We start from the raw sequence: 26,437 nt of genomic DNA on the forward strand, positions 1-26,437 counted from the left end.
ATTCCTTGGTGAAAACCGCTTTCTGCATTCATCTTGCATTGCTCATGGACAAAACCCCAGCTGACCAAGCACATACAGGATCCACCTGAAGCTCACATTGTTCCCCAATACTTCAATTGTGTTGGAACAAATCCCAGTTTTTCAAAACCAGCACAGTAGCAGGACTTACCGTGGGCTGGGAGACGCTCTGTCACATGATCTAGACGCCAACTCTCTAGTTAAGACTTCTCCCTGAGACTAGGGCTCCTACATGGAGCCAAGGATCTGCTGTTTATCAATAGCTTGTCCTGAGCCAATGTTAACTCATTTAATCCAACACCTTTGTAAAATGTAGTCAATGTCTGTTTTAAAGAAGGGGAAAGCAAGACACAGAGTAACAGTAATCCAACCAAGACCACGTGGCTACAAAGTAGCTGATCTGGACTTGAACCCCAGCTGTCTGGCCCCAGTCCAACTTCTTAACCATTAGAAGACACAGCTGACCCTCGTCATGTCCAGGGTATTAATTCCCAGATTCCTCCTGGATATCAGACCTCGAGTGTGTGTGTGTGTGTGTGTGTGTGTGTGTGTGTGTGTGTGTGTGTGAGTGTGTGTGCTCAACTCTCTTAAATAAAATGGTGTATTTGCATATAAGCTAAGCGCATTCTCCTGTAGACTTTAAATCACATCGATAATGCTAATACTGAAAAGCACTATGTAAATTCTATGCAAATGCCCAGTCTTGCTATCCAGTTTGGAAGGAAATGACAAGAAGACACATAAGCAAGTAGGACACCTTCAGCACAGACACTTTTCATCTAAATATTTTTCCATGGTTGTCTGTACCCATGGCTGTGGAGGCCTCAGGCAGGAAAGGCTGATGTCCCCAGGTCCCCGGAGCAGAGCCTGGGGATCTATAGTTCGAACTCTGGGGTCAGGCAGGCCTGGGTTCCCACCCTGTCTCCACTGCTCACTAGGTACAGAGATCCATGGTTCATCTTTCTGGGTCTTGAGTTTCTTTCTAGCAAAACAGGAAGAAATAACTCTGAGTATTAAATGAGGTAAATACGTGAGGGTAGAGCCTGCCACAACCAAACGCTCCGCAAAGCCTGGTGCTTACAGAACAGAAAACCAAGCTCCTTCCTCTTAGCCCACGGTCACACTGTCCACTAGTCACAACGACTCTGTCGAGCAGCACAGGTAGGAGGACAGAGAGGGAATTCTTGCTCCCTGCTGATCTCCTGGGCCTTTTGTGATCAGGCAACCCTGAGCTTGGGTTGCAATGACCCTGTGTGAGTTCACAAGCTGCTTTGCCTGGGCAGAGTGACCCAGACACCTCAGGACAACAACAGACAGAGAGAAGCAGCTGGGGCTGGAAGGCAGCTCTGGGGGTTACTAGGTTGAGAGGACGCTGCATCCCTGGCTTTGATGAGATGAAAGAGACAGGCAGGACAGCAAGGAGTGGAATGTGTAGCTGCTTCTGTCCTACATACCTAGTCATCAAAATCTGAGAACACCAACTGTGGACCAGCTAGGCACTGAACTCTGTTTAGTGGGGCAGACAGATACATGGGCAACAATTATAGTAGGCAGTAGAGAGTGCTGTGGCTGGAGAGGCCAGGGGTGTGCAAGCTGCCGATCTAGCCAGAGAAATGGTAGACTTGTGAGCCACTCCACTTTTCCTGCCTATGCCCAGAGCAGACATTAATAATCAACCGTAGCACTCTGACCGGGCCTGAATTTGGCTCCATAATCCTCCTTGACACAGCACTCGTGGGAGTCGCTACCAATTAACTGGCATTGGCATATGAGCTGAAGTAACATGCTAATTATTCACTGAGATCTGGGGGGGAGTGAGTCAGGGGGTACAGAGGAACACAGATAGGTGTGCAGTAGGGGAGCCATGGATGCTGAGACAAGTGCCTGGAAGGCTCAGGGAGGTGGGCTGAGAGAGGCTGGGAGAGAACAGCAGGATGACTATAGAGTCTAGACCAAAAGTGAGACTTGCAGGAGTCCAGGCAAGAGCAATGGGCACCTCAGCTCAGGCCCCCTGTGGATGGGAATGGGAGAAATGGATGGTTCAAGAGACAAAATGGGCACATCACTGTGGATTAGGGAAGGAATATAAGAGAGGGTCTCTGCTGGGGTAGCTGGAAGGTCGGGGTCCTGTGCACTAAGTGGGGTAAGCTCTGCTGAGCTATCTGCCATTCCTAAGGCGATCCCCTATGTGCCTCTGCCCATGTTTCCTGAACCCTAAAGAATTTCCCTATCCCCTCAACCACACACATATTAGCACCTACACTTACATATTCACACATACACACACATATACACCTATACCACATACACACATGTATACACACATACCTAGACACACATACCTATAACATGCCCTCACACACACACACACACACACACACACACACACACATACACACACACACACACACAGTGAGTCACAGCGAGGAGTCCTGCTGAGAGGTGGCAGGAGGCTGCCCCATGCTGGCTACCAGGCTGCCCTTCAGGACTGAGCTGCCCATGGGGGAAGTTAACATCACACAGCACACACACTGAACTCCTCTTGTCCAGTCTCTGACACTGTTTTCCAGAATCAGGTCTCAAGTAAACCCCTTCCAACTGAATTCACAGGTGAGGTCTGAGACCATTGGTTCTGAGAAAACCCAAAGCGAGGTAGACAGGCAGGCAGGAAGCAGCTTAGGACTGGAGGCAGGAGTGGTGTGTGTGTGTGTGTGTGTGTGTGTGCGCGTGTGTTATAGGTATGTGTGTATAGATGTGTGTATGTGATACAGGTGTATATGTGTGTGTCTATGTGTGAATATGTAAGTGCAGGTGTGGGTGCTGGTATGTGTGTGTGTGTTATAGATATATGCATCTAGGTATGCATGTTTAGATGTGTGTATGTGGTATAGGTGTGTCTGTGTGTCTGTGTGTCTGTGTCTCTGTGTGTGCTATCCTCAGGGCCCTTGACCTCTAGCCTGTGCCCTTTGTCTGAGTGAGATGACCTTGCTCTGCCTTTAGCCCCTCCATCCTTAACAAGCAAATCTCCAATTTGGGATGCATCAGAAAGGGGACTTGTAACAGGAAGTTCTTTCCAAGCTCCAGAGGAAAACACATGGGATGTAGAAGGGGAAGATGGAGGGACTTTGCGTCTATGGTGGCCTTGCCGGCTTCCCAATCCACCAGCATCATCTGCCTCTAGAAATATTCATGCATGCAACAATGTAACGAGAGAAGGGGGTGAGTGTAATTGGGCAGATGCCTGCATGTGAATCTCAGCTTGGCTGCTGCCTGGCCCTGTGACCTTGGGCAAACTACCCCCTGGCATTTTCTCATCTGTAAGAGGGGCTATTAGCATTCATCCCACCATCCCGCTGTTGTGGGGGATTAAATGAGTCAACACAGGTCAAAGCCCTTGGCACAGTGTCTGCACAAAGCTCTCGACAGCATTCACATGGCTGCTACGGCCATTAAGCCAGGGCGTCCTGACAGTGTGCACACAGACCAGCTGGGGATCTTGGTGTCATGGATTCTGACTATAGTTGTGGACAGGGTCAGAAGTTATGTATTTCTAACAGGCATCCAGAGACTGCTGCTGCTGCTGCTGCTGCTGCTGCTGCTGATAATGTTGGCCTGCAGTTCATACTTTAAATAGCAAGGGATGAAGCCACTGTCCACTGGGATTTTGTCACCTGCAGCCCACAGCATACTCACTGACCGAAGTCTAAGCTCTTAGTATTTCTGTATCTTGAGACCGGCTGGGATCACAGCTTGGCCACTATCTTCACACCTGCCTTTTGTATCTGTTTCTGGTTGACTGGCCAGTGCCCTGTGGTGTCAGGACACACAATTTCTACGGTGGCCAGCCCAGCTGTCTGGCATACTACAGATGCCTAATCACACATGTTCACACGGAACCCCACACGGGCGGGCCCTTTGCCTGTAGATGCCTGTGCTCAGTGGCCCACCCCAGCAGTGCCAGGACCAGCAGCTTCTCAAGTGAGGCTGTCTCCCTGTGAGCATCTGGGAGGCTGGCATGAGACCAAGGGGTGGGAGGAGGGGAGGGCACTCACACCCCTTCCTGTTTCAGAGCCTGGCAGCTGGGTCCAACCAGCTCTCTGAATACCTAAGGACCAGAAGAAGATGGCCATGGCTGAATCGTCCCCTGTCCCCTCTTCATCCAGGGGCGGGGTGAGCTGGCAGCACCTGGCCTCTGACGAGATCGAATCCCTTCTAGGTCTCTAGAGGGTGTTCATTCTGGGGTGGCCAAGTAGGCTGCTGATGCCAACAAAAACACAAAGCCCCTCCACCTCTCTCCTTTCAGACTCAGCAGACAGCATATTAGAGTAGCCATGTACTGCTTATTTTCTGGCCCCCCTGCTGGAACCAGTATCTTCCAGACCTTTGATCCTTCTTCAGATTGGCTCAGCCTCCCCAAACTTTTAGTGGCCACTAAGAGCCACTGCCTGCTGGGCCCTCACTTGTGCTCTGGAGACTGGTTTGTATCTGGGATGGCTCACCTTATCTGCTAGGAGGCAATTGACCTGAAACAGCAAATCCCACAGCTCACGGTGGCTGGGTTAACAATGAACAGCACTGACAGTGAACACCATCCGTGCTAGCCATGTGCTGGCCACCGCTCTAGGTGCTTCTCATACATTACTCACCCTCACTACTGCTCTCTGCACTGCCCCCATTACCTACCCCCTTTCTACAATGGAGAAACTGGGCTCAGAGAGGAGGTAACTCTGCCAAAGCTGCATGGCCGCTGAGAAGCATCACCCAGAGCCCAGGGCTGCCTAACTGCTGAGTCTGTTTGACCCTGACAGTTGGACTCTCTGGTCCCTGGAAGCATATTCAAGCAAACAAGCCCCGAGCTCCAAACCCACGAGCAGGCAGAGCCTCTTTCCTTCATCCTAACATCCTCTTACTATGCTTCCCCTGTGGGAGTCCTGTGATGGGCTGAGCTCTCCTTTTCTCTTCTGTGATGTAGGACCACAGCTTCGATGTGCCTGCTACCATCTACAGCACCACACTGCTTCCCACGGACCTGGCTCGTTTAATCTCCAGAGCCCTACATAATGTCTTCTGAGCTAGAGGTCACATTCATCCAAGGACAGACACCCAACATGGAAGTACAAGACTGGGCCTCAGGCCTCCTGGGTGGGACTGGCACCTGAGAGAAGGAAGGGCATTGCTCCCAGGTGCCCAGATCTCTTCCTCCAAGCCCAGCCATGTGGTTATAAAAATGCAGGCCATTTCCCCTCCTCTTCCCCCTCCAGTTTCTCCTTCTCTCTCTTCTGCTGTCCACCCCTCTTCCCTCCCACAGGAAAGTGTCCCTGGAGGTGGGCGGAATAGAAGCTCTGCCAACTCCAGGCCCATTCATAAGGGCTGAGCTGCCCGGTATGGGAGGGGTGAGGGTGGGGTGAGGGGACAAGGCTTTTAGCCAGCAGGAGCCCAGCTGAGAGGCAGGGCATAGATGAAGGGCAGAGGCTGAGCTCCACGTTGGCTGGAGTCTGCACCGAGTCCACAGCGGAGAGGGGTAAGCCACTGAGCCAGTGCAATCCTGCAGAGCCCTCTGTGAAGACGAAATGCTGTTGTTTCCTGCCTTACTCAACACAGCTGCCACGAACCACGTGCTGCCACCAGCACTTGAATACACTTCGCATCACGGGAGCAGGATGGTTTATTTTAAAATTTCAGCTCCTTTACATCTGCATAGCCATGTGCAGCAGACGCCTATACAGACAGACAGACAGACGGACAGACGGACAGACAGACAGACGACAGACAGCACAGACCTGAACTTTCCCAAGCCTCAGATTCCTCATGTGTAAGGACAGGGAATGTGACACACCAGGGCCCTTCACAGCCTCAGGACAGTTGGAAAGGTAAAGCAATGTGGTAGTATAGAGTGAATTCCAACTGGGAGTCAGAACTCCTGAGTTCCAGATAGGAGTGGCTCTGTGGCCAAGGCAAGCTCCGGAAACCCTGGGTACCTGCGTTCTCAGTATGGAGTTATTTTGAATCTAGTCAGGATCGGCTAAGGATGGGTATGAGGGGAATCTGAGAAGAGTAGGTTTGTGTGACTGTGAGACTCTGTGTGTGTGTGTGTGTGTGTGTCCATCAGAGGAGGCAAACACCCCAGACTTCCTAAGGCTCCCATGTGTGTGAAAGGCCCCTAGCTTAGCTGGGTTCCTCCAGAAGGCTGGAAAGCTGACTTCCTCCCAGACACACTGACTGGGTGGCTGGGACAAAGAACTCTGCCACCTGCATTCTGTAACACATCCCCAGATCCTGGTGTGCAGTCCTGAAGGCAAACCCTGGAGAGGGTCTCAAGACTTGACACACGTGAGCCTTTATCAAGCCCTGGTTCGTACTTTTAAAACCCAACTGGGACTTAAGGAACTAAAGAAAAGGAAATAATGAGGACGTCCTGCCGAACCACAGTGACTCCTTTCCCTGGGTAATCTACCAGCACTGGTATACAGCAGGTGCCAAGCACTGTCCTCTGTTCTTTCTACATATTAACTCAGGATTATACAGATTGAAAATACTTTATCCTCATAATGTCTGTGTCTTAGGTTGGTTTTCCTCGTGTTCCTGTGTCACAAGCAACTTAAGGGAGAAGAGTCGACTTCAGCTCACGGTTCAAGGGTACAGACCACCACAGCAGGAAGTCACGTGGTGTCCACAGTCAGGAAGCACAGGGCCATGGCTGCCAATGATCAGCTAGTGCTCTCTCTCTCTCTCTCTCTCTCTCTCTCTCTCTCTCTCTCTCTCTCCTTTCAGTAAGGGTCTTACTATATAGCCTTGGCCGTCCTGGAACTCTGCAGACCAGGCTGGCCTCGAACTCATAGAAATCTTCCTGCCTCTGCCTCCCAAGTGCTGTGACTAAAGGTGTGTGCTAGCATGCCCAGCCTCAGCTGTCTCCTTTTTAATGGAGTACATGACCTACACCCAAGGAAGGGCACTGCCCACTTTGAGTGTGGGTCTTCCCAATTCAATGAACCCAACTGATATGACCCTGACCCTGACAGGCAGCCTAGAGACTAAATGACTCCTTATAGATGTGCCTGGAGGTCTGTCTCCTAGGTGATCCTATATCCTGTTAAATTGACAGCTAACATGAACCGTCACAAGCCCAAGGTAGTTGATGTAATCCCTTCCTTTTGCAGATGGGGAAATAAATTCAAGGATGTCCCCTGTTCACGGTCACACAGCTCTAAAATAGTAGGGATTATGAAGCATAAAACCTAGGCTCACTGGTTTCTTCTGAAGGCCCTGGAGGCTTAGGCAAAAACCCACCAGCCCAAAGAACCCAGACCAAGGAACCAGGGTACTTGCAGGGAGGGGGTGCTGCTCAACCCTCTTTCCCCCACTGATTGGGGACAGGAAGGCTTCAGGGAGGTGCAGGAGCCATACTTACTTGCCCTCTGAGCCATAGCTGTTCATGCTGTCCTCGATGGACTCATGGCTGGCTTGGCGGAGCGTCCGGCTGGGCATCTCCACGGCCAGTCCCGTCTCTGTGCTTCTCTGGATGGCACCCTTCAGCCTCCGGCTGTCTGCTGTTGAGCATGGGGGCCAAGAGAGGTAGGGAGAGACATGCAGTGGGGGTTGGGGGGAAGGGACAGAGAACGAAGTTGTCTGGTTAGTGCTTCAGCAGCTGTGGGCAGTGACACATCAGCCCTAGTCGGGCCCACCAATGTCCTTGATCCCTCTGGCTCACCTGTGCCCACTCTCCCTGGGGAACAAGGCGCTCTTCACAGCCACCCAGCCAGCACATAGCATTGTCTCCAGCTTTGTTAACTGCTCTGCTTCTTTACACATTTTCTCCCCTGCAGTTTTCTCCGAATACCCCTTGCTCTCTACTGATAGCATCTTAAGCACCTACTATGGGCCATACTCTTTCAGTTGCTCTGCAGGGTTCAGGCCAGGGCTTCTCCATGCCAGGGTGACTGTGGGTGGCATCCTGCCATGTCTCCACTAGATGCCTAGTAGCAACCCTGTGCCAACCAAAATGTCTGCAGACACTGCCAACCACCCCCTAGAGAACAGATTCACCCTCACTGGTAACCACTAAGATCACTGGTTTTAAAGGCACATGGCTGACTCAAATCCTGAATGCATCTCCCATTAGCTAAAAAGCACAGGAATTGCTCAGTATCCCCGGGGCTCTGTTTATTTATCTGTAAAATGGGAGCACTGCAGGGTTGTTATCAGACAAAATGGCCTTTGAGCTTGGCATTCCTTCCCATCATGCCTTTCCTGTCCAACCACTCACTCCTTTGCCTCCATCTTGTGATACAACACTCTCTCACAGAAGGCCCCCTGTGAATTCCCATCAGCCCCTCCACAGCCAGCCTGTTCTCTATTTCTTCCTGGTGCTGACCACGCAATGTGGTACGGGTGTTGGCTTTCTATGGGCCGGCTTCCACAAAGGCGTGTTCACCAATGGGAGCCTCTGAGCCAGGAATTGTGGTGAGTTCACTGGGGGCTCTTCAACTGATGACTGCTGGATAAACCAGTGTCCCAAGTACCCCTTGAAGCTGAGGTTCCTATCAGTACCCCTCCTTGATGTGGAAGACAACAACGGTACACAAGGCAGGGACTGGCTCACAGCGCCAGTGAGGAGAAGCTGGAATACGACAGGTGGACCACTCCACCTCCAGCCTCCTCTGCTGGCGGCTTCCCAGTACTATGATGGCAGCATGGTCTCTGAACCCTGGGAGTCTCACATACACATGTGGTGAGCTATCAGAGTTGTGTATGTTTGCCAAAGCGTGTGCTCACATGTCCCTGTCTCCTAGGAGACACACGTGAATATACACACATGAACCAAGGAATCTAAATATCTATGACTGTGTTTCCACCTGTGGCTAGCTACCATCTGTGGGTCTGAGAGCAACTAGGCAGTGCGTGTCTGTCATCTGAGTGTCTCTGTGTGTTTGATGTGTGTCGGAGAGTAATTGGGTACACCAGATGTGCAGCCATGTACCACTCACAGAGGAAAGCACACTGAGGGGAGCCAGCAAGATGCATTTCTCTGCATGTCACGTGGTGTCTATGGACATGCAACGGAAGTGTGTTCCTGTCTGTCTGCATTCATTTTTTTTTCCTAACCAGCACACACATTCCCACTTCTGTGTTCCCCCATTCATGTTAGGTACAGAGATAGGGACAGGCTCAGACGTACATTCAGAAACACATCCATGTAGACGTGTGCAGTCGTGCACAGGAACAAGCAATCCTTCCCTGAGGCTGCAGACCCAGGACTGCAGACATGCTTCAGACACCTTCCCAGGCACCTGACCTCCCATCCCTGAACACTGTGCACTGTCTCCATGTCACTGTCACAGACTGACACAGAGTCTGGCATGGCAAACAGCTCAGTCTCCAGGGCTGAGGAGGCCAATGTGTATCTCATGTTGGTGACAGCCCGTAGCCTTCAAGGAACCTCACACTCAGGCTCCTGGGCCTCGTGCCAGCTGGACTTAGCACACAGGGAGCCTGGCTCTTTAGGATGGCCCAGGCGATGGCCTCGAAGACCAGACTGCTCGCTTGTGGAGATGTGAAGGCTTAATGCCACCAGGTCTGGCACACAGTAGGTGCTACTCAGAAGTGGCTACAGCCACTGCAGAGAGAGGATGACACCTCCCCGTTTAGCCTCTCTAGCTGTCTGGTTGATGTTTGCACGACCACGCTGCATTCTCCCACCTGAAGACTCTCTGTGTATCTGAGCACACCAGGAACACTCACTATCTAACCTCAGCTACCAGCCCTCTTCAGTCACCTCTTGCCGACGCTGTCTCGGGCTCTTACTCTCTGGGAGGAAACGTTCCTCCTCTTCTAGGAGGAAGATCAACATGCAGAAGAAACATCTTCCAGTCTAATCCCAAGAAAGATCGCATCAGTACAGGTGAGCTATACAGCCAGAGAGTTGGGGGAGCATGGATATGGTCACTATAGGGTCAGAGATGCATCCCCTCCATAGATAATGAGGACAAAAGTGTCACTAAGTGACAGACTAATCATGGAGGAGGCTTTCCAGAGGTGGTAGACACTGGGCAAAGGACTGTCACCATCAGGCACAATTTCCATTGTGGGGCTCAGAGCTCGTGTTCTGTAATCTCTGGGTATCCAAAGTGAAACTGACTACCCTCAAGGCTGGCCACCTAATGTATAATAAACTGAATGTGAATGTCCCATTTCTTCACTATGCTGCATTGTTCACTAGGCAACAGTCCTTGCAGGTGCAAGATGTAGTGACCACAGCCATGGTGGTCAACAGAGATAGGGACTAGCTTAGGACAACGATTCCTTTACCCTTTGAGGCAGAATTACCCACTCCCTCTTTCTTTCACATCTTTGACAGTGAGTTCTACTGGATCTGGTCATAGCCTTTGCTGTTCACAGCCCTACTGGCTTTTACACGCATTAGGCCCTTACCATCCATCCTTGGGAGAAAATCTCCTCTCTCTCTCTCTCTCTCTCTCTCTCTCTGTGTGTGTGTGTCTGTCTGTCTGTCTGTCTGTCTGTTGGTCTCTCTCTCTCCCTCTCTGTCTTTGTCTCTCTCTTTCTCTGTGTCTCTGTTTCACTCTTGTGCTCTCTCTCTCCCTCCTACTGGTGGGTCATCACTCACCCCCAACGTCAGAGCCACCCTACACACAAATGAGCCCTACACTGCAGTCATAGCCTCTAGGCCTATATTTATTGCTACTTCACCAATCACCACCTGGAAGAGAAGCAGGCTCCTTGGACTTACCACACCAAATACTATTGGCTTTCTTCTCCCAATAAGCCTTCAATCCATGTCCCACCCAGACTCATAGCCTCCCAGGAGCACGGAGCTTTTTCTCTCCTTTACTGTATCCCAGGTCTTGCAAAGTCTTTGTTCCCTTGGTTCACACATCTCCCTTCTTGTCCATCTTCACAGCCAAGCACCCTGGCTACCTCAAGCTTGAACTCTAAATGGCTTCTGAGCCACTTCCACCCCACCACCCGCAAGCCATTAACAGAGCGAACTAAGACTTCAGACTGAAGCATTCCACTCTTAGCCATTCGTCCTACCCATCGCAGAAGAACACAGAGCGATGCACCGAGGGGCTCCCCACTGTACTGTTCACATCAATGAGATGCTGGAGTTAACTGCCCTTCGATGAAGGACCAGTTAATTAAATAACACATCACCACAATAAAAGACCATGCAACTGCTGAAAAGACTCAGTCCGAGTCTGCAGTGACACAAACTGGCTCCCTCAGCACACTGGCAAGTTAAAAAAGCAGGTTGCAGGCAATATGCAAAACACGGTGCCATTTCTGTAAAGCTATAGATAGCTGTGTGTATGCGCGTGCACGAGTGTGTATGTATGTGTGCGTACATTCGCTTCGCGTGCATGTCTGTGTGCCCGTGGGGGTTGGGGGGAGAAGAGAGAACAGTTCATCTCTATTCTTATTCATATGAACAGAAAAATCTAGAAAGATACTAACTAAAAAGCCAATGGTGAGTAACTGTGGGGTGGGGTTGTTAGAAGGAGTGTGGCCAAGGCCATTTTTTATAACTTTTTAATCTAAGAATAAGTGCACAGACTGTAAGTGTGGAGCCTGGTGACGTTTTACAAACCAGGGAAGATTGTATAATCAGCATAGATTTAAACAAACAAACAAACAAACAAGCAAACAAGCAGTAAGTGCCACTAGGACCCTGAGGGGCCCAGCTGCCCCCATCACCTGTCGTTTGCAGGGGCAGCCACCACAGCAGTCTCTGATGGAAGCAGTTAGTCTTGCCTGGCTCTCACTGTTATGTAAAGCGTGAGTCCTCTCTGGTGAGAAGAAGCTGCTTGTTTGCACCTTTGAGATCCATGTGCGTCTCTCCATCCTACTCCTTTACGCACTGTCTGGGTGGTCCCTCCACACAGTTTGTTTATGCACCGTCTGGGTGGTGGTGGGCTTTTGCTGGCTTTTTTTCACGTTTGAAGCTATGAAGGGATGGTGTGGCTGTGGCTGGTTTAGCGGAAGGCTCTTGGGGGAGTCTGCACCTGTGTCTTCTGGAACTGTACCTGAGAGTGGAGCAGCTGGGTCACAGGGTAGATGTCTGTTCTGCTTTCGCTGACTCTGCCAAATAGCGTCACCGATTTAGACTCTATCTAGCACACTGGGGAGGAGATTTTATTTCTTTCTTGGGTGCTTATTTGTCATTTGGATTTTTTTTTTAAAAAATAGTTAAATGCATTAAGTCCACAATATAAATGGAACTACAATACAAATAAATTTGCAAATAGATCACAGCTCTAACCACACCATGACCTTACTTCAAGCCTTAGAATGGCTCTTCCTGTCCTGACAAATTAAAGGTAATCACTGTGTCAGAGATGGCACTGGTTCTGTCCAGATCAGTCCCCACACAGCCTCCCCTCTCCTCCTAGCCTGACTGGGCAGCTCACACTGTTTGTCCATCCTCAGAACTCTCCCATCTTCGTTCCTTCTCCTTGCTTTTCCCCCCTCCCTCACATCCACCAACCTTCTAAACATCCTCTAGGGTTTATCCTTAAATGACACCTATACTAGGCACTCTGTAACCCAGACTGTCACAGACTGGGAGTAACAGCACACAATTCTTAGAAGTACTGTGAGCATTCCATGTCACAGGTTACAGTGTGGCACGGCCAGTACCATCCAGGACCTCACAGCAGCAGGGCCCCCTGCAACAAGACTGGCATTGATGACAGCCAATAGTAGACTGGGAAGGGCCCAACGGCGCTCTGATCCTCCCCATAGAACTATTGGCTACTGATGGGCTCTGAGAGGGGAACACACATTTTTTTTCCAGTTGTGTACCCAGGGATGAGCCCGCCATGCTCCAATGGACAGGTCTACACTCATGGTCACACAGATTGCTCAGGTTAAACTCAGTAGGCTACACAAACATGTACACGGGTAAGATGTGGGTATAAAAATGGTCTGATGGAGAGGAGTGGGGGTAACAGGTATGGAGAGGGAAATAGCAGCAACCAGAAATGTACTCTGTGTGTGTGTGTGTGTGTGTGTGTGTGTGTATGTGAGAGAGAGAGAGAGAGAGAGAGAGAGAGAGAGAGAGAGAGAGAGAGAGAAACTGTCAAAGAACAAATCCAATAAAAGATTAAAATAAACATAATAGGTTATGCAATAATGTAATAGGATTTCATTCTCTGGACCTTCTAGTGACGCAAGCCAGAACACAGCAAAGGTGGCTGTCACCAGTGTATTATTATCACCATGTCAGTGCCATCGACCCACTTAATTCTCACAATGACCTTGACAGAGTCACCACTCCACTTTACCCAGGAAAAGAGTGGGGACAGAAAAGTCACTTCCATTGGGTGTGGCAGTGCACAGTGGTAGTGCCAGGACTTGGGATGTGCAGGCAGGAGAAATGCAAATTTGTGGTTGGCCTGAGCTACAGGGCAAGTCCTTGTACCCAAAAGTGACATTCCGAAGGACACACAGATATCCACAGATGCTCAGGGCAGAGCTAATGCCAAGTGCAGGTCTTTCTGATTCCCAAGCCAGGTGTCTCTGTCTCTCTGTCTCTCTGTCTCTCCCTATCTCTCCCTCCCTCCCTCCACCTCTGTGTGTATGTGTGTATGTGTATGGTACACATGGAAATCAGAGGAGTCAGTTCTCTACTTCCACCATGTGGGGTGTGGGTCTTGTCAGCAAGCACCTCTCCTGGCTGAACCACCCTGCCAGCACCCTCCTAGTTAGGATGTAGTTTTTGTTATTTTTAATGATATGTAGGTATGTGCCTGTGCGTGTGGGTATATGCACATGAATGCCAGTGCCAGCAGAGGCCAGAGGCATCAGACTCCCCTAGAGCTGGAGTTATCAGGTGCTGGAAACCAAAGCCTGGTCCCCTGGAGGAGCAGCCAGTGCCATCCATCTCTCCAGCCCCTAAGGTAGATTGTTAAATGAACCACTAAAATAGATTCACTGATCTCTACCACAGAGGTCAAAGCCATCTCTTCCAAGGAGACTTTTCCTAACCAGCTCTTGAGATGACCTCTGGTCTCCACCTCCACTGGAGCATAGGTTCTGTGCACATTGGAGCAGGGGCATGCCAGCCCTGTGTAGACAGTGTGAGACCAGTCCTCATTTGCTTCCACTTAGCACTGAGGACACCACCCAGCTGCCCACAACACTAAACTTGCGTTTCACTAGATTGGGGTAGAGACATGTCCCCAAGAAAACTACATGTCTCCAGCAAAGATAGCAAGGGAATATTACTCAAGTTGCTCATACCCAAACAGGAACGGCCTAAAGCATCATTTTCTAAGAGCATTTCCAAAGAGCAGGAAAATAATAATGACAAATTATGAGAGCAGACACAATTATTTTTAGCTGTTACCCTGTTCTGTGCACTATTAGACACGTAATTCAATCCACAATGCCTCTGAGAGGCAAGCGTTATAGCCTAATTTTACAACAAAGAAGCAGGCTTAGAGTCGTTCGGTAATGTATCCAGACATATATCAGACAAGCTAGATCGAGCGTGAAACCAGGATCAGAGTTGGAACAGACCCTGCATCCTCAGCCACTGGAGGCCTCAGGAGGAGGACAGAGGTGGGGGTTGGGGGGTGGCAAGCTCCTCCTCACCTGGGCATTTCACTGCAGGCAAATGTGGCCATCTTTGTTTTCTACAGAGAGCCTGACACAGAGAGGTTATTACATGACTTGTCTCAAGTCCCCAGCTCCTCCGTCCCTAACCACCACTCATCCCACAATGAGTGTCTAATCCCATCTCTGTAAGGGTCCACTGTAGGCCCACATAGCAGCCTATGAATCCCAAGGTACAAAAGAGCTCTGGGTGGCTCAGGTAATTAAAGCCAGGATGAGAGAGACAGCAAGCCCTAGCACATTGCTGCCTTTCCTGGTGGCAATACTTCCTCTGTGCCTGACTTACCCCTGCCTTGTTATCCCCAGCGGCTTTAGCTCCTCGCCTTACTTGGCTGAGCTTTCAAATCCACCTGAAAATTGAGGGCTGAAACCTTCCGTGGGGTCCCGAGAACTAACAGTACCTCTGGCTGTGTCTCCAAGGACAGGCCAAGCAATCACAAAACTTCCATGAAGATCCTTATCACCCCTTCTTCAACCTAGAGCTATCAGAAGCTGCCTTCCCTTGAAGCCAAGTTAGATTCCATCTGAAGCGAACATAACGACTTTCCAGACCTTCTCAGTTCAGAGGACAACTAGGGCTCCAGGAGGGGCATGTATCAGTGGCCATGTCTGTGATGCCTGGCAGTCAAGCTCCCTGTTCTGTGGTTCACAGATGCTCACTGAGATATCTACAGCGTCTTCAGGACACGTAGTGTCTGCATTGACAGCCTGGTTGCCTGAGTCCTTTACCCTGGTTCCACTCATACCACTGGCCGTGTGATTTTGAGTAAGTTGCCCCATTCGTTTGTCCCTGTTGCCCCCGCAGCCGTGCATGGCTGATTACATCTGTAATCCCAGCACTCTGGGGGTTGAAGTAGGAAAATGAGAGTTCAAGGCCAACCTGAGTAATAAAGTGAGATTCTACAGCAAAGGGGAGCGGGAACTGGAAGTGTGGTCCAGCGGTAGAGCATTTTAAAGATACATATGAAGTTCTGAGCTTGACCCATCACTAAAACACACACACACTCTTATACACATACACATAGACACACATATGCATACATACACATAAACATACATATACACACATACACATAGACACACATATGCACACATACACATAGACACGCATATGCACACATACATACACATACACTCACACATACATACACACATATGCATGCATACATACACCTACACTCACACATGCATACACACACATACACACACTCACACACATATGCATACACACACATACACACACTCACACACATATGCATACACACATATACACACACATATCCTCACACACATATACATACACATATATACACATACACACACGAGCTCACACATACATACACAGAACTTAAAAATATCTCACTGACTATTTTTCTCTTTTATGACAAATGTTGTGTCCACTACAAAACTGTCCTTTCCCACCAGCTTCCCCTTTGGCCTGTATGAGCTTTCTATAGAACACACCATCTCTTTGATTAGAAACTTTTGAGACACCCCGCAGCTTACAGAATACATCAAAGGCTCTAACACACTGCTTTTCTGACCTGGTCCTAATTTACAACCCCAGCCTCATGCTGCTGATCCATTTCCCTTTCCCCCAGTGAGCTTGGCATTCTCTTAGGTAGAATACTTCCAAATGTGGCCAGCACACCACACCCCCGACTTCTTATATCACCATGCCCAGAAAGCCTTAGAGCCTCTCTTCTGCTCCGTACAGAGTTTTGTTTTGGGGACAAGGTCTCACTATGTAGCTTTGGCTAGCGTGATACTTGAAGCAGAGGCCAGGTTACCCCTGAACTCACAGAGATCAGCCTGCCTCAGCTTCCCCATTGCTGGGATTACGGACGTGTCTAACCACACCCAGCCTAGGAGGGAGATGTTTTTAAAGCAACTGTTTGTTGGATTATAATACACACAAAGACAAGTATACAATTATAGAGTATATGGTTTGGGGTACTCAGAGATTAATGAATATTGTACAAGTGCCAGTTTCCAGATGTGGAAACAGAACTCTCCTGATGCCTAGAGACTCCCCAGCCCACCCCCAGCTCCCCACCACAAGAAGAGTATAACTGCTTAGACTCCTAAGAGGAAGACTGTGTTATACATTATATTCTCCCCTCCTCTGTGTGTATGTGAGTGAGTGAGTGTGTGTGTGTGTGTGTGTGTGTGTGTGTGTGTGTGTGTATGTATAGAGACCTGTGTGTCTTCCTCAAATACTCTCCCCCTTACCTCCTGAGACATTGTTCCCTGAGCCTAGCGCTCACCGATAGGCTAGAGTGACTGGCCAGCGAGCTCCGAAGCCTGCATGTCTCTGCCTACCCAGTGCTGCCATCACCAGGGTGCACTGCTGCTGCTTCTTACAGGCCTGCTGGGATCGGCCTCCGATGCTCACACTGGTACTGGTACGGTATGCACCGTTTTGGCTGTACCATCTCCCCAGCCTGTCTTATAACTTTAATACCTAGAACCACCTAAATATATTTTCTTGATTGTCTGGCTTCTTTCACTCAAAATTATGTTTGTGAGGTTTGCTGTTCTAATGGTTTTCATTCACTCTCTTGATTGTAGTACAATGTGTGAATGTATCAAAATAATTCCCATGCATTCTATTATTGGTGAGCACTTGGGTGATCTCCATATGGAGATATTACAAATGGCTCTGCCAAGACTATTCTTGTACGTGTCTTTTGGTGACCGTTTGTACACAGTTCTGCAAGGCACAAACCTAAGGCTCGGAAACGCTAGGCCACGGGATGCAGATTTAGGAGCACCCTCCCCCCACTACAACACCCTCTGGGCTGGGTAGGTGACCCACACAGGTTACCCTTCAGCAGGAAGCCATTTCTGAAGACATGGCATTCGGAGTAGGGAATGTTTGCTGGGGAATGATGGAGGAAAGACTGCTGATGAATGTCGACTTGGCTCACACCTGCAGCCTCCAAAAGGAAGAGCTGTTAAATTTACAGCGAGCAGACAACACTCGGGATGGGAGAAAAAGGAGTAGGATCTAGTCTGGGACCATCCTGACATTAAGTAAAGTCTGCATATTATCATTGACCCCATTTAGTGTCATCTGTTCTCCAATACCAGGCCTAACAGTGGTCATCTCATCGATACTGCAACATGCATTTCAGCGTCTCCAGGATTATGGTGCTGGATAACCAGCACGGGCAGAAGCTAAATTCTACCAGGCTTAAAGCCTGGGTGGCTTTTAAAGGCCCCAGACACTGTTGTGTGTAGAAACCAAGCAGCAGCAGCAGCCTTCCTCACCTCTGAGCCGCCGTGGGAACTGTCCATGGTGCTAGCCAAGCACAGAGGTCAAGGTGCTGGCCGGGCACAAAGGCCTGGGCCTGTCTGGGTGTGGGATGGGGGGCTCACAGGAGGGACAATTTCAACACTAGGAGACATACCCACCTCATCTAGTGTATTTTAAAATGACACTTCCATATTTCAGGGGCTGGAGAAATGGCTCAGTGGAGAGGAGCTACAGGCAGACCTGAGTTTGAATTCCAAGCATTCATGAAAAAAAATAATGGTTATGGTCGCAAGCATCTGTAACCACAGGACTGTAGAATGCAAAACCAGGAAGGTCACTGTGGCTTGCTGGCCACCAGCCTAGTCCCTGGCTCAACTGAGTGTCAGAGAGCCGGACACCTGACATCCTCCTTGACCGTCCATAAGACACTGGCATGAACACCTGTACACACACACACACAATCATTAACAGTAAAAATATTAAAAAAAAAACAACATATGCTTTCACAGGAGATGCCATCACCAAGTCAACCATGAGACAATGCTCTTGATTTCCCCTCCCCCACGTGTTCCCACTGATGCTGAGTCTGGACCACTTTCACAAGGACAGGTGGAGCTCTGGGGCTAATGGACCAAGGTGGGCAGGAAGCTGAAGCAGAAACAGGATCTTGGTTCTCCACAGACACTATCCTTTTTGCCTTTGGGCGTGAGGAGAGGAGAACGCCTCTGGTCTTCTCAGAGGCCCACTACAGAGGGTCTGAAGGAAAGACCGCATTGACACAGAGAAGGGAGTCAAGGAAGAAAGGAGGCCAAGTGGGTGGTGAGGATGTGGGTGCACTGGAGAGAGAAGGGAGAGCGTGAGGGGCTCTCCGGGCTACTGTTTGTAACACATACACAGGGCTTTGTAACCCTTCTGTCCCATAAAGAAATTCTATCTGCACCTAGTGGGCTTATTTCTTACACCATGTTTTTTTCTCAGTGTGGGGGTGGAGGTGTCTGAAGAACCCTTAAGGGGTTATCAGGTGGGGGGAGGGGGAGGGGAGACGAAGCAGGTAATTTTCATTCACCAATGTCTTCACTAATTACCTATTCAGTGCCACGGGCCATGCCGGAGACTCACAACACGGATGAATGAAACCCAGACTTTGCTGCAGCTCTGTCTACCTGAAGAGGCAGACGAGTGAAGGGGCAATTATAACGCAAGGTGCCATAATTACAATGTAGCATAGAACAAGGGCAGAGACGTGTGCAGTGCATTATAAGACCCAGGGAGAGAGATAATTAATCTTACCCCAGAGGCAGAGGCGGGGTCTGGCTTGAAAGCAGAACTGTTTCAACGCTGAATTATATTTAATTGCAAATAAAATAGTATTTCATTGACCATGCAAGTGCTGCGCTCCGGTACAGCTGAAGGTTATGTTGACAAGTGGCAAGCATGTGGGCAGAAGGTGGGGGGAAAATGTGCACTCAAAAGGTCAATGGTGGCTCGAACGCTCCGGATGCAGAGTAAATGCAGTGGGGGAGGGGTCCTGCACTCAGCAGAGGAAGTGATGGGGCTCTTCTCTCTGTTCTAGCCAACACGAAATGACCTTACAGCGAAGGAGCCTCAAACCAGTCACCGAGAGACGGCCTACATCCCGCCAACCTCTTCTTGGGAAGCCATTTCCACAGCCCTCAAGATATACTGAACACGCCACACTGAAAGCACTGGGCTGTGGGCAAAGGTCCAGCCTGTGTCCACGTCGGGCACTGGGAAGCTGTATGCACGGTACACGCAGCATCCAAGGCTTCCAGAACTTGCCCCAAACCTGTACTACAGAGCTTGACGTCTTGCACTTTGCAGGTGCTCGATCTACCGCAGTTACTCATCCTTCATGGAGCAACCCACTCACTTCCGTCTCAGCGGCACCGGCTCTGCAGCTGCGTAACTGGGCTGAGGATTGGAGCAGCCCTCTTCCCCAGCACCCTTCTGTAGTACTGGGGTCTGAATCCAGGGCTTTGTCCATGCTAGGCAAGTGCTCTGAAGTTATATAAGCCTTGATTTCCTGGCAGGTTAGACATAATGATAAAGTCCCCTGCATACCTTTGTAAGAAGTCAATGTATCTATCAGTCAGCTCTGTAAGGAGTCAGTGTATTAGTCAGCTCTCACTAGGCAATGCTGCAGTAACAAAGGGCTCCAAATTTCATTGACTTATACAACAGAGGTTTAGTTCCTGTTCATAGTCAACATTACTCATGAGTCACTGGGAGTCCTGTCTCGGGAGTAACTCTGGGCCTGAGGAGATGGAGGAGCAAGCCCTGTGGGAGAAGTGACGCTCTGGTGGCTCTAGTGGCTTCAGGGCGTAGGAGAGACAGCTTTTCTTTTTGTATATGTCAAAGGTTAAAAAGAAAAAGTGTAAGAGAAAAGAAGAAGGAAATGGGATGGCCCCAACAATGTGAAAAGGCCAAGGGACCAGAGGGTGGGAAGCCTGGACATGCGCACTGGAGAGAGAACTCATTTAGTCACTAAATGATTCATCATGACAAGGCAGCAGAGACCCCTTCACAGCAGAGAGCCATACTGGCTGCGAACTAGATTCCCTCCCATCCCTTGTGGGACCGGATTCCTGGCATAAAATACGCACCTCTCCTGTCATAGTAAGGGAAAGGTATAGAGTAGATTACAGCCACGATTACCAATGACCGAGGTCGACACAGTCTTCCCAGTTCCCAGAAACTCCAAGCTCTGAGAACTGGAGCAATTTACCAAAGGTTCCTCACCAAGAGAGTGGCAAGAGGCAAGAGGCAAAATCGATCTGTGTGGAACGCAAGCAGCATCTGTCACTAGATCCACAAAGTCCAAAAGCCCATAAAGGCATGAAGAGACGGGCTGGTGAGATGGCTCAGTGGATAAGAGCACCCGACTGCTCTTCCAAAGGTCCAGAGTTCAAATCCCAGCAACCACACGGTGGCTCACAACCATCCGTAACGAGATCTGACTCCCTCTTCTGGAGTGTCTGAAGACAGCTACAGTGTACTTACATATAACCAATAAATAAATCTTAAAAAAAAAAAAGGCATGAAGAGACAAGCAAGCCATGACACATAAACAGTTCGATGATTACTCCACAATAAAAAAGGAATAAAGAGGTTTATGTGTTATGACATAGATGAACCTTGAATACATTATGCTAAATGAAAGACACACACACACTCAGTGACTTGATTTACACAAGATGCTAAAACGAATCAGCTTCAAGAGGCATTCGTGGATTGCCCTCCTGAAGGTCTTGCATTAAAGACTTGTTCTTGCTGTGCGGGTATGGGGTGTGCCTCTCTCTCTCTCTCTCTCTCTCTCTCTCTCTCGTGTGTGTGTGTGTGTGTGTGTGTGTGTGTGTGTGTGTGTGTGTGTGTAACATATCTCTCTCCATCCATACCATCTCATATCCCAGGCCCGACTTTAACCCCATTCTACACAGAACCCACAAAGTCAAGGAGATGGTAGTGTATGGGTGGAGAAGGCCTCTGCCAGGGACAGGAAACACTCTACTGAACAAGGAGCTAGCTTGTGACCCTTGCTGAAGGCCAGGCAAGACTTCATCTCAGAATGCACTTGAACACCAACAGGGACCTGGGAAGGAAAATACCATGACGGGGTGGCCTGGACCAGCAGGTTGAATCTTCAGTGGCACATCCCTGAAAGGAAGGACCAGGGGATCAGAAGATAAAGAAGATAGGAAACTCTGGGATCAGGAGGTTTCTGAACAAGCTGTCTTAGGCCGAGCAAGTTTATTAAGAAGTGCAAGCCGGCCGTGGTGGCGCACGCCTTTAATCCTAGCACTCGTGAGGCAGAGGCAGGCGGATTTTTGAGTTCGAGGCCAGCCTGGTCTATAAAGTGAGTTCCAGGACAACCAGGACTATACAGAGAAACTCTGTCTTGAAAAACCAAAAGAAGAAGAAGAAGAAGAAGAAGAAGAAGAAGAAGAAGAAGAAGAAGAAGAAGAAGAAGAAGAAGAAGAAGAAGAAGAAGAAGACGACAGTATCTTATATACAGTTTTCCTGAAAGGAAAAAATGCAAGTGTCAGCAAAAACTATCACAATTGAACCAAGTCAGCAGGAAGCTGATCAAGCAATGTCATACAAGGGGACACAGGATTATGTCAAGCGCTCCACAGGCTGAGCACATGGTGGCCTTTGGGACTGATAAGCATCATCCCTTGGGAGGAAGAGCTAGGTTCTCAGGATTCAAAGCCACAGCTTCCCCAAGGCCCTGGCCCCAAGCCATTACTGGCCCTGCCAAGCAGGTACCTGATTTTAGGAATCAGGTTTCTTAGGAAACTAAGTTCTTTCTCCATACATCAGGGCCTCGTGGAGAGTCCCAGAACAGCCTAGTCCTCAACAACGGGGAACATGGATGTGGGTAGAGGGTAGGATTGGGATGGTGGAATCCCTTCCCCCCAACCCCACCAAGGCAAGCTGCTTGTCTTCTGTGCATCAGGCTCACCATCTCCACCCTTCTTATCTGACAAACGGCCACCTTCCTTAGAGCTGACCAGTTGGAACCAGCTGGAAGCACCAAGCAGCAGCACCTTTGAAAGCAATTCCGCTCTGGCAAGCTGCCTTCAGCACTGGGAGCTATGAGAAATGGCAGCCTTGAGCCACATATTTGCTGCTGATGCTGCTCAATCCCTTAGATCCCAGGACCAGTCCCTCCTGTCCAGCTCTGCAGGACAGTCACCTCCGTGTGTCAGCTAACTCCTCCCAACAAGAAACTTGCAGCTTCATGCAGGCTGGGGCCTTTCCTCCTCCTCCTCCTCAGTTTAAACAAAGATGGCTCTTGAATGGGCTTGAAAAAGCTGCTAGGCCTGCTTGGCTGTGGCACCTGGTTCTTTTCACTCTCTGAAATGAGGACAGGGACCACGCCTGCTAGCTGTACAGGTGCCTGGCAGTCAGCGGGTGCTTGACACAGAGGCTCTGCTCAGTGAATCTCAGCATTAATGTGCAAATGGTCCTAGGGGGTGGGGGGTGGGGGTGGGGGGGTGGGGGGTCTTGTTAAATGCAGATTCTGACTTTGCAGTTTTGGGGTGGTGGGACCTGAAAGTCTGCTGTTCTGACAAATCCGAGGTGATGCCTGCCAGAGCTGTTGATTTGTGGCCCACATACTGAGTAGCAAGACTCCTCTCTTTTCTGATGTCATCACTTTTCTTGGTCTTGAAGGAGCCTCTTGAGAGCTGATGGGTGCAATTCACTCTTCCCTTAGAAAAGAACCTGCCAGACAGACAATGCACTGCAGGGATCTTTAGGGCTTCTAAGTCTCAGGTTAAAAGCTGTTCCTCAGCACCTAGAAACCTTGATTCTGAAGGGGAAAAAGGAAGCAATAGGGGCAGAGAGGGGCAAGCCCTAGTGGGGACCTGGGCATAGTGGGTCTGGTCCCAGCTGTGGACTTTCCACATGACATCAGATAAATTTGTGACCCCTCTGGCAGATTGGTGATGATCAACATATTCATAGTCTCTGTGTGTGTGTGTGTGTGTGTGTGTATCTGTCTGTCTCTCTCCATCTGTCTGTCTGTCTGTCTCTGTCTGTCTCTCTCTGTGTCTCTCTGGTTGCTGTTGCCTAAAATACCCCCATGCTAAGAATTCTTATACTGTGTCTGGATTTAGAAAAAAAAAGTGCCATGGTTGATTGGTGATGCCTGCCATGGTCCTGGGAAAGAGGGGCTTGATTAACTGGTGATGTCTGCCAAGGTCCTAAGCCTAGAGGGCCTCTGGGACTTCCTGCCAGATGTCTGCCTCCCCCAGAGAGCCTTCCAGTGGTGACACCCATAGCTCATTTGAGTCACACTAGACTGGAGAGGGAGAGGCTTGGGCTTGCCTTCAAAGGTAACAGGCATCGGGATGATTTTTCAAGGTGTTGCCTTCTCAGATCTGCAGTCACACAGTCTCTCTTTGAGAAGAGGGAGCAGAGTCCCTGTTGGTGGCAAAGGACCGGGTGTCCTTGTGCTCCTCCTGTCCCTGGCTATTTTTAACTGCAGGGACACAGGTTCAGGTAGAAGCTGAAATACAGAAGGGCCACCCAGTTCCCAAGGGAAGAGGTGCCACCATCCTCCTACAGTTCCCAAGTTGCTGCATGGGCAGCCAAGTGAGGCAGCAGACAATCTGCCAAGGGACAGGAAGGTCTCACCTCCCATGAGACTTCCCAATGGCTCTATCCCATGCTTCCCCAGGTAGGGCCAGTCACCCGTCCCGGGTATTTCTAAGTTCTGCCAGCTGGTCCCAGCTTCACCTTACTTCTTCAGACACTAGATGTACACATATGTGCTGTGGCAGGTGAGTTGGGTGTGGGGAGAGCACTGAGCATGGCACCTAACTTCCTTGTCCCTGGGCCCTTCCAGTCTGGGTAGAAGAGACAGCTAACAAGTGCGGAAAGCACTCCAGCAGAGCCTTGCCTCAGCATCTGTCTGCCAAGCGCCTAAATAGTACAGGTGTGCCCGCTCACATTCTATCCCGGGATCTAGGGACTCACTGTTGCACTGAGAGCCTCTGGGGAAATAGCAGTTTGTTGAAATATTATATTACAGATGTCTATGGAGTGCAGGAGACCAAAGGATCCTACCTCGAACCAGAGAAGAGCTATTCACTTGTTCATCCACTCCAGGGTTTTGGTTGTTGTTAGTAGTTTGGTTTTTTGTTTGTTTGTTTGTTCGTTTGTTTTTATTGGGAGTGAAGTGTTCAAGACAAGGTTTCTCCATGTAGCCCTGGCTGGCCTTGAACTCACAGAAATCCACCCACCTCTGCTACCCACATGCTGGGGTTGAGGGTGTGCACCACCACTGCCAGGCTATGAGGTATTTTTCTAAACACACTTTATATGGTCAGTACTATTTTGTTGCACTGGGACTCACATGGGCACCATAAGTCAGCAAACATCAGACATGGTAAGTATCAGACAGAGAACACATATGCAGGGGGTGAAGATGGGGGATTCTCTCATAGAGGGTCTGGCGAGCTCAGCATGATAAGCTGGTAACGAACTGAAGACAGAAGCAGGGTGTGGCATCACACATTTGAAATCCCAGCACTGGAGAGGCTGAGGCAGGAGGATTGTCACATGTTCAAGGCCAGACTGGACCACTCAGTGAGTTCAAGGGTAGCCTGAGCTACATAGCAAAATCCTGTCTCCAAAAATCAAAAACAAAAAATGAAAACTGAAGATACATAAAGGGAGTAAGGGAATAAACGTGTGAATCTCTCTCCAGGGAGAAGAACATAAAACCCACAGCGACTTAATGCGTGGTTTGAGCAAAGAACAAGTTGGAAGGGGGAGATGGCTCATTCGGTAAAGTGCTTGCCTGGCAAGCACAAGGACCAGGGTTCAATCCCCGACACCCACCCAAAAAGCCAAGTGTGGTGGCTTATACTTGTAACCCCAACTAGGGTGAGGGGTGACGCCTGGGGTCAGCTCCAGGTCAAAGAGAGACCCTGTTTTACAAGAAAAATAAAACCGGTGGATGACCTCTGAGGAATGACAGCTAATGGTTGTCTTCTGACCTCTGTATGTACTCGAGTGCGCGCGCACACACACACACTGGCATACATGGCTAGGATGCACTGATCAAGGGGGAAAGATGAGTCTGAGACGCAGGATAGGGAGCACTTCCTGTTCTCGCAGAAGACCTTGGCTTGGTTCCCAGCACCCACATGAGGCAGCTCACAGCTGCCTGGAACTCCAGGGGATCTGACACCCTCATCTGGCCTTTGCAGGCACCTACACACATGTGCACACACCCCACACAGACACATGTAAGTAAAAATAAAAGGAAATGTTAAAGATGCAGGAAAGGTTAGAGAAGGGACAGTTTGGAAGACAGGCCCTTTCGTCTGGAGCCCTGACATACCGAGAGGACGACGCTGACAGTGACAGTGACAATGCGTAGATGACGGAAGCAGCCCTGCATTCTCTGGGTCTTATGCCCTTCAAGATTGGAGGCTGAGATTCAACAGGTTTGCCCTGCCTGCTCTCAGCAGAGTTGCTGGTAGCTTTACCAGCAGCCTGGACACAAGCCAGGCTTCTTCTTCTAACACGCCAGTCCCATTCCATATAAACCAAAAGCACAGGTTTCAGAGTTCCCGATCCTTGTGGACTGCTTTGAAAATCTACTGAGGGTTGTCTTCCTCCCGAGGAGAATCCTGATTCCCCACAAGGGGAAAAACACGGCTCATGATGATACCACTTCCGTGAAATTCCATGAGGTTCAAAGTTAGGAACTGAAAGTAAGCATTCTATAAACACGGGGGCTTCCAGGTGTCAGGACTTATAGGAATTAGATTGGCAAGTGAACTGTGCCAGGAGTCGGGAAGCTGGGACCATGGCAGAGGAGGATAAAGAGCTATGAGGGAGGGAAGCATTGCCAGCAGTGAACATGGATACAGTGTGGCCATAGGTATAATTTAGGCTACAACACCTTCTAGTTTCCTTGGTATTGTCCGAGGTTTCTTGGCCAGGGTGAGGACCTTCTGTCCAGTGGAGACAAAGCAGGCCCAAAGCCCA

At 49.6% G+C, this 26,437-nt stretch overlaps 1 protein-coding gene across 2 annotated transcripts in view; it reads right to left on the reverse strand.

Moving 5' to 3' along the window:
• Positions 1 to 26,437, reverse strand: part of Rims4 (regulating synaptic membrane exocytosis 4) — a 59,218-nt gene that overhangs the window by 11,912 nt on the left and 20,869 nt on the right. The window contains exon 2 of one of the 2 annotated variants that reach the window (NM_001376942.1): positions 7,427 to 7,562. In NM_001376942.1, coding sequence (NP_001363871.1) covers positions 7,427 to 7,562 — 136 coding nt within the window. Of the gene's footprint in view, positions 1 to 7,426; positions 7,566 to 26,437 lie in introns of both variants that reach the window. The other variant, NM_183023.2, reaches the window with a different exon arrangement.

Source organism: Mus musculus, chromosome 2 (assembly GCF_000001635.26).
Source record: "Mus musculus strain C57BL/6J chromosome 2, GRCm38.p6 C57BL/6J".
Lineage (NCBI taxonomy): Eukaryota > Metazoa > Chordata > Mammalia > Rodentia > Muridae > Mus > Mus musculus.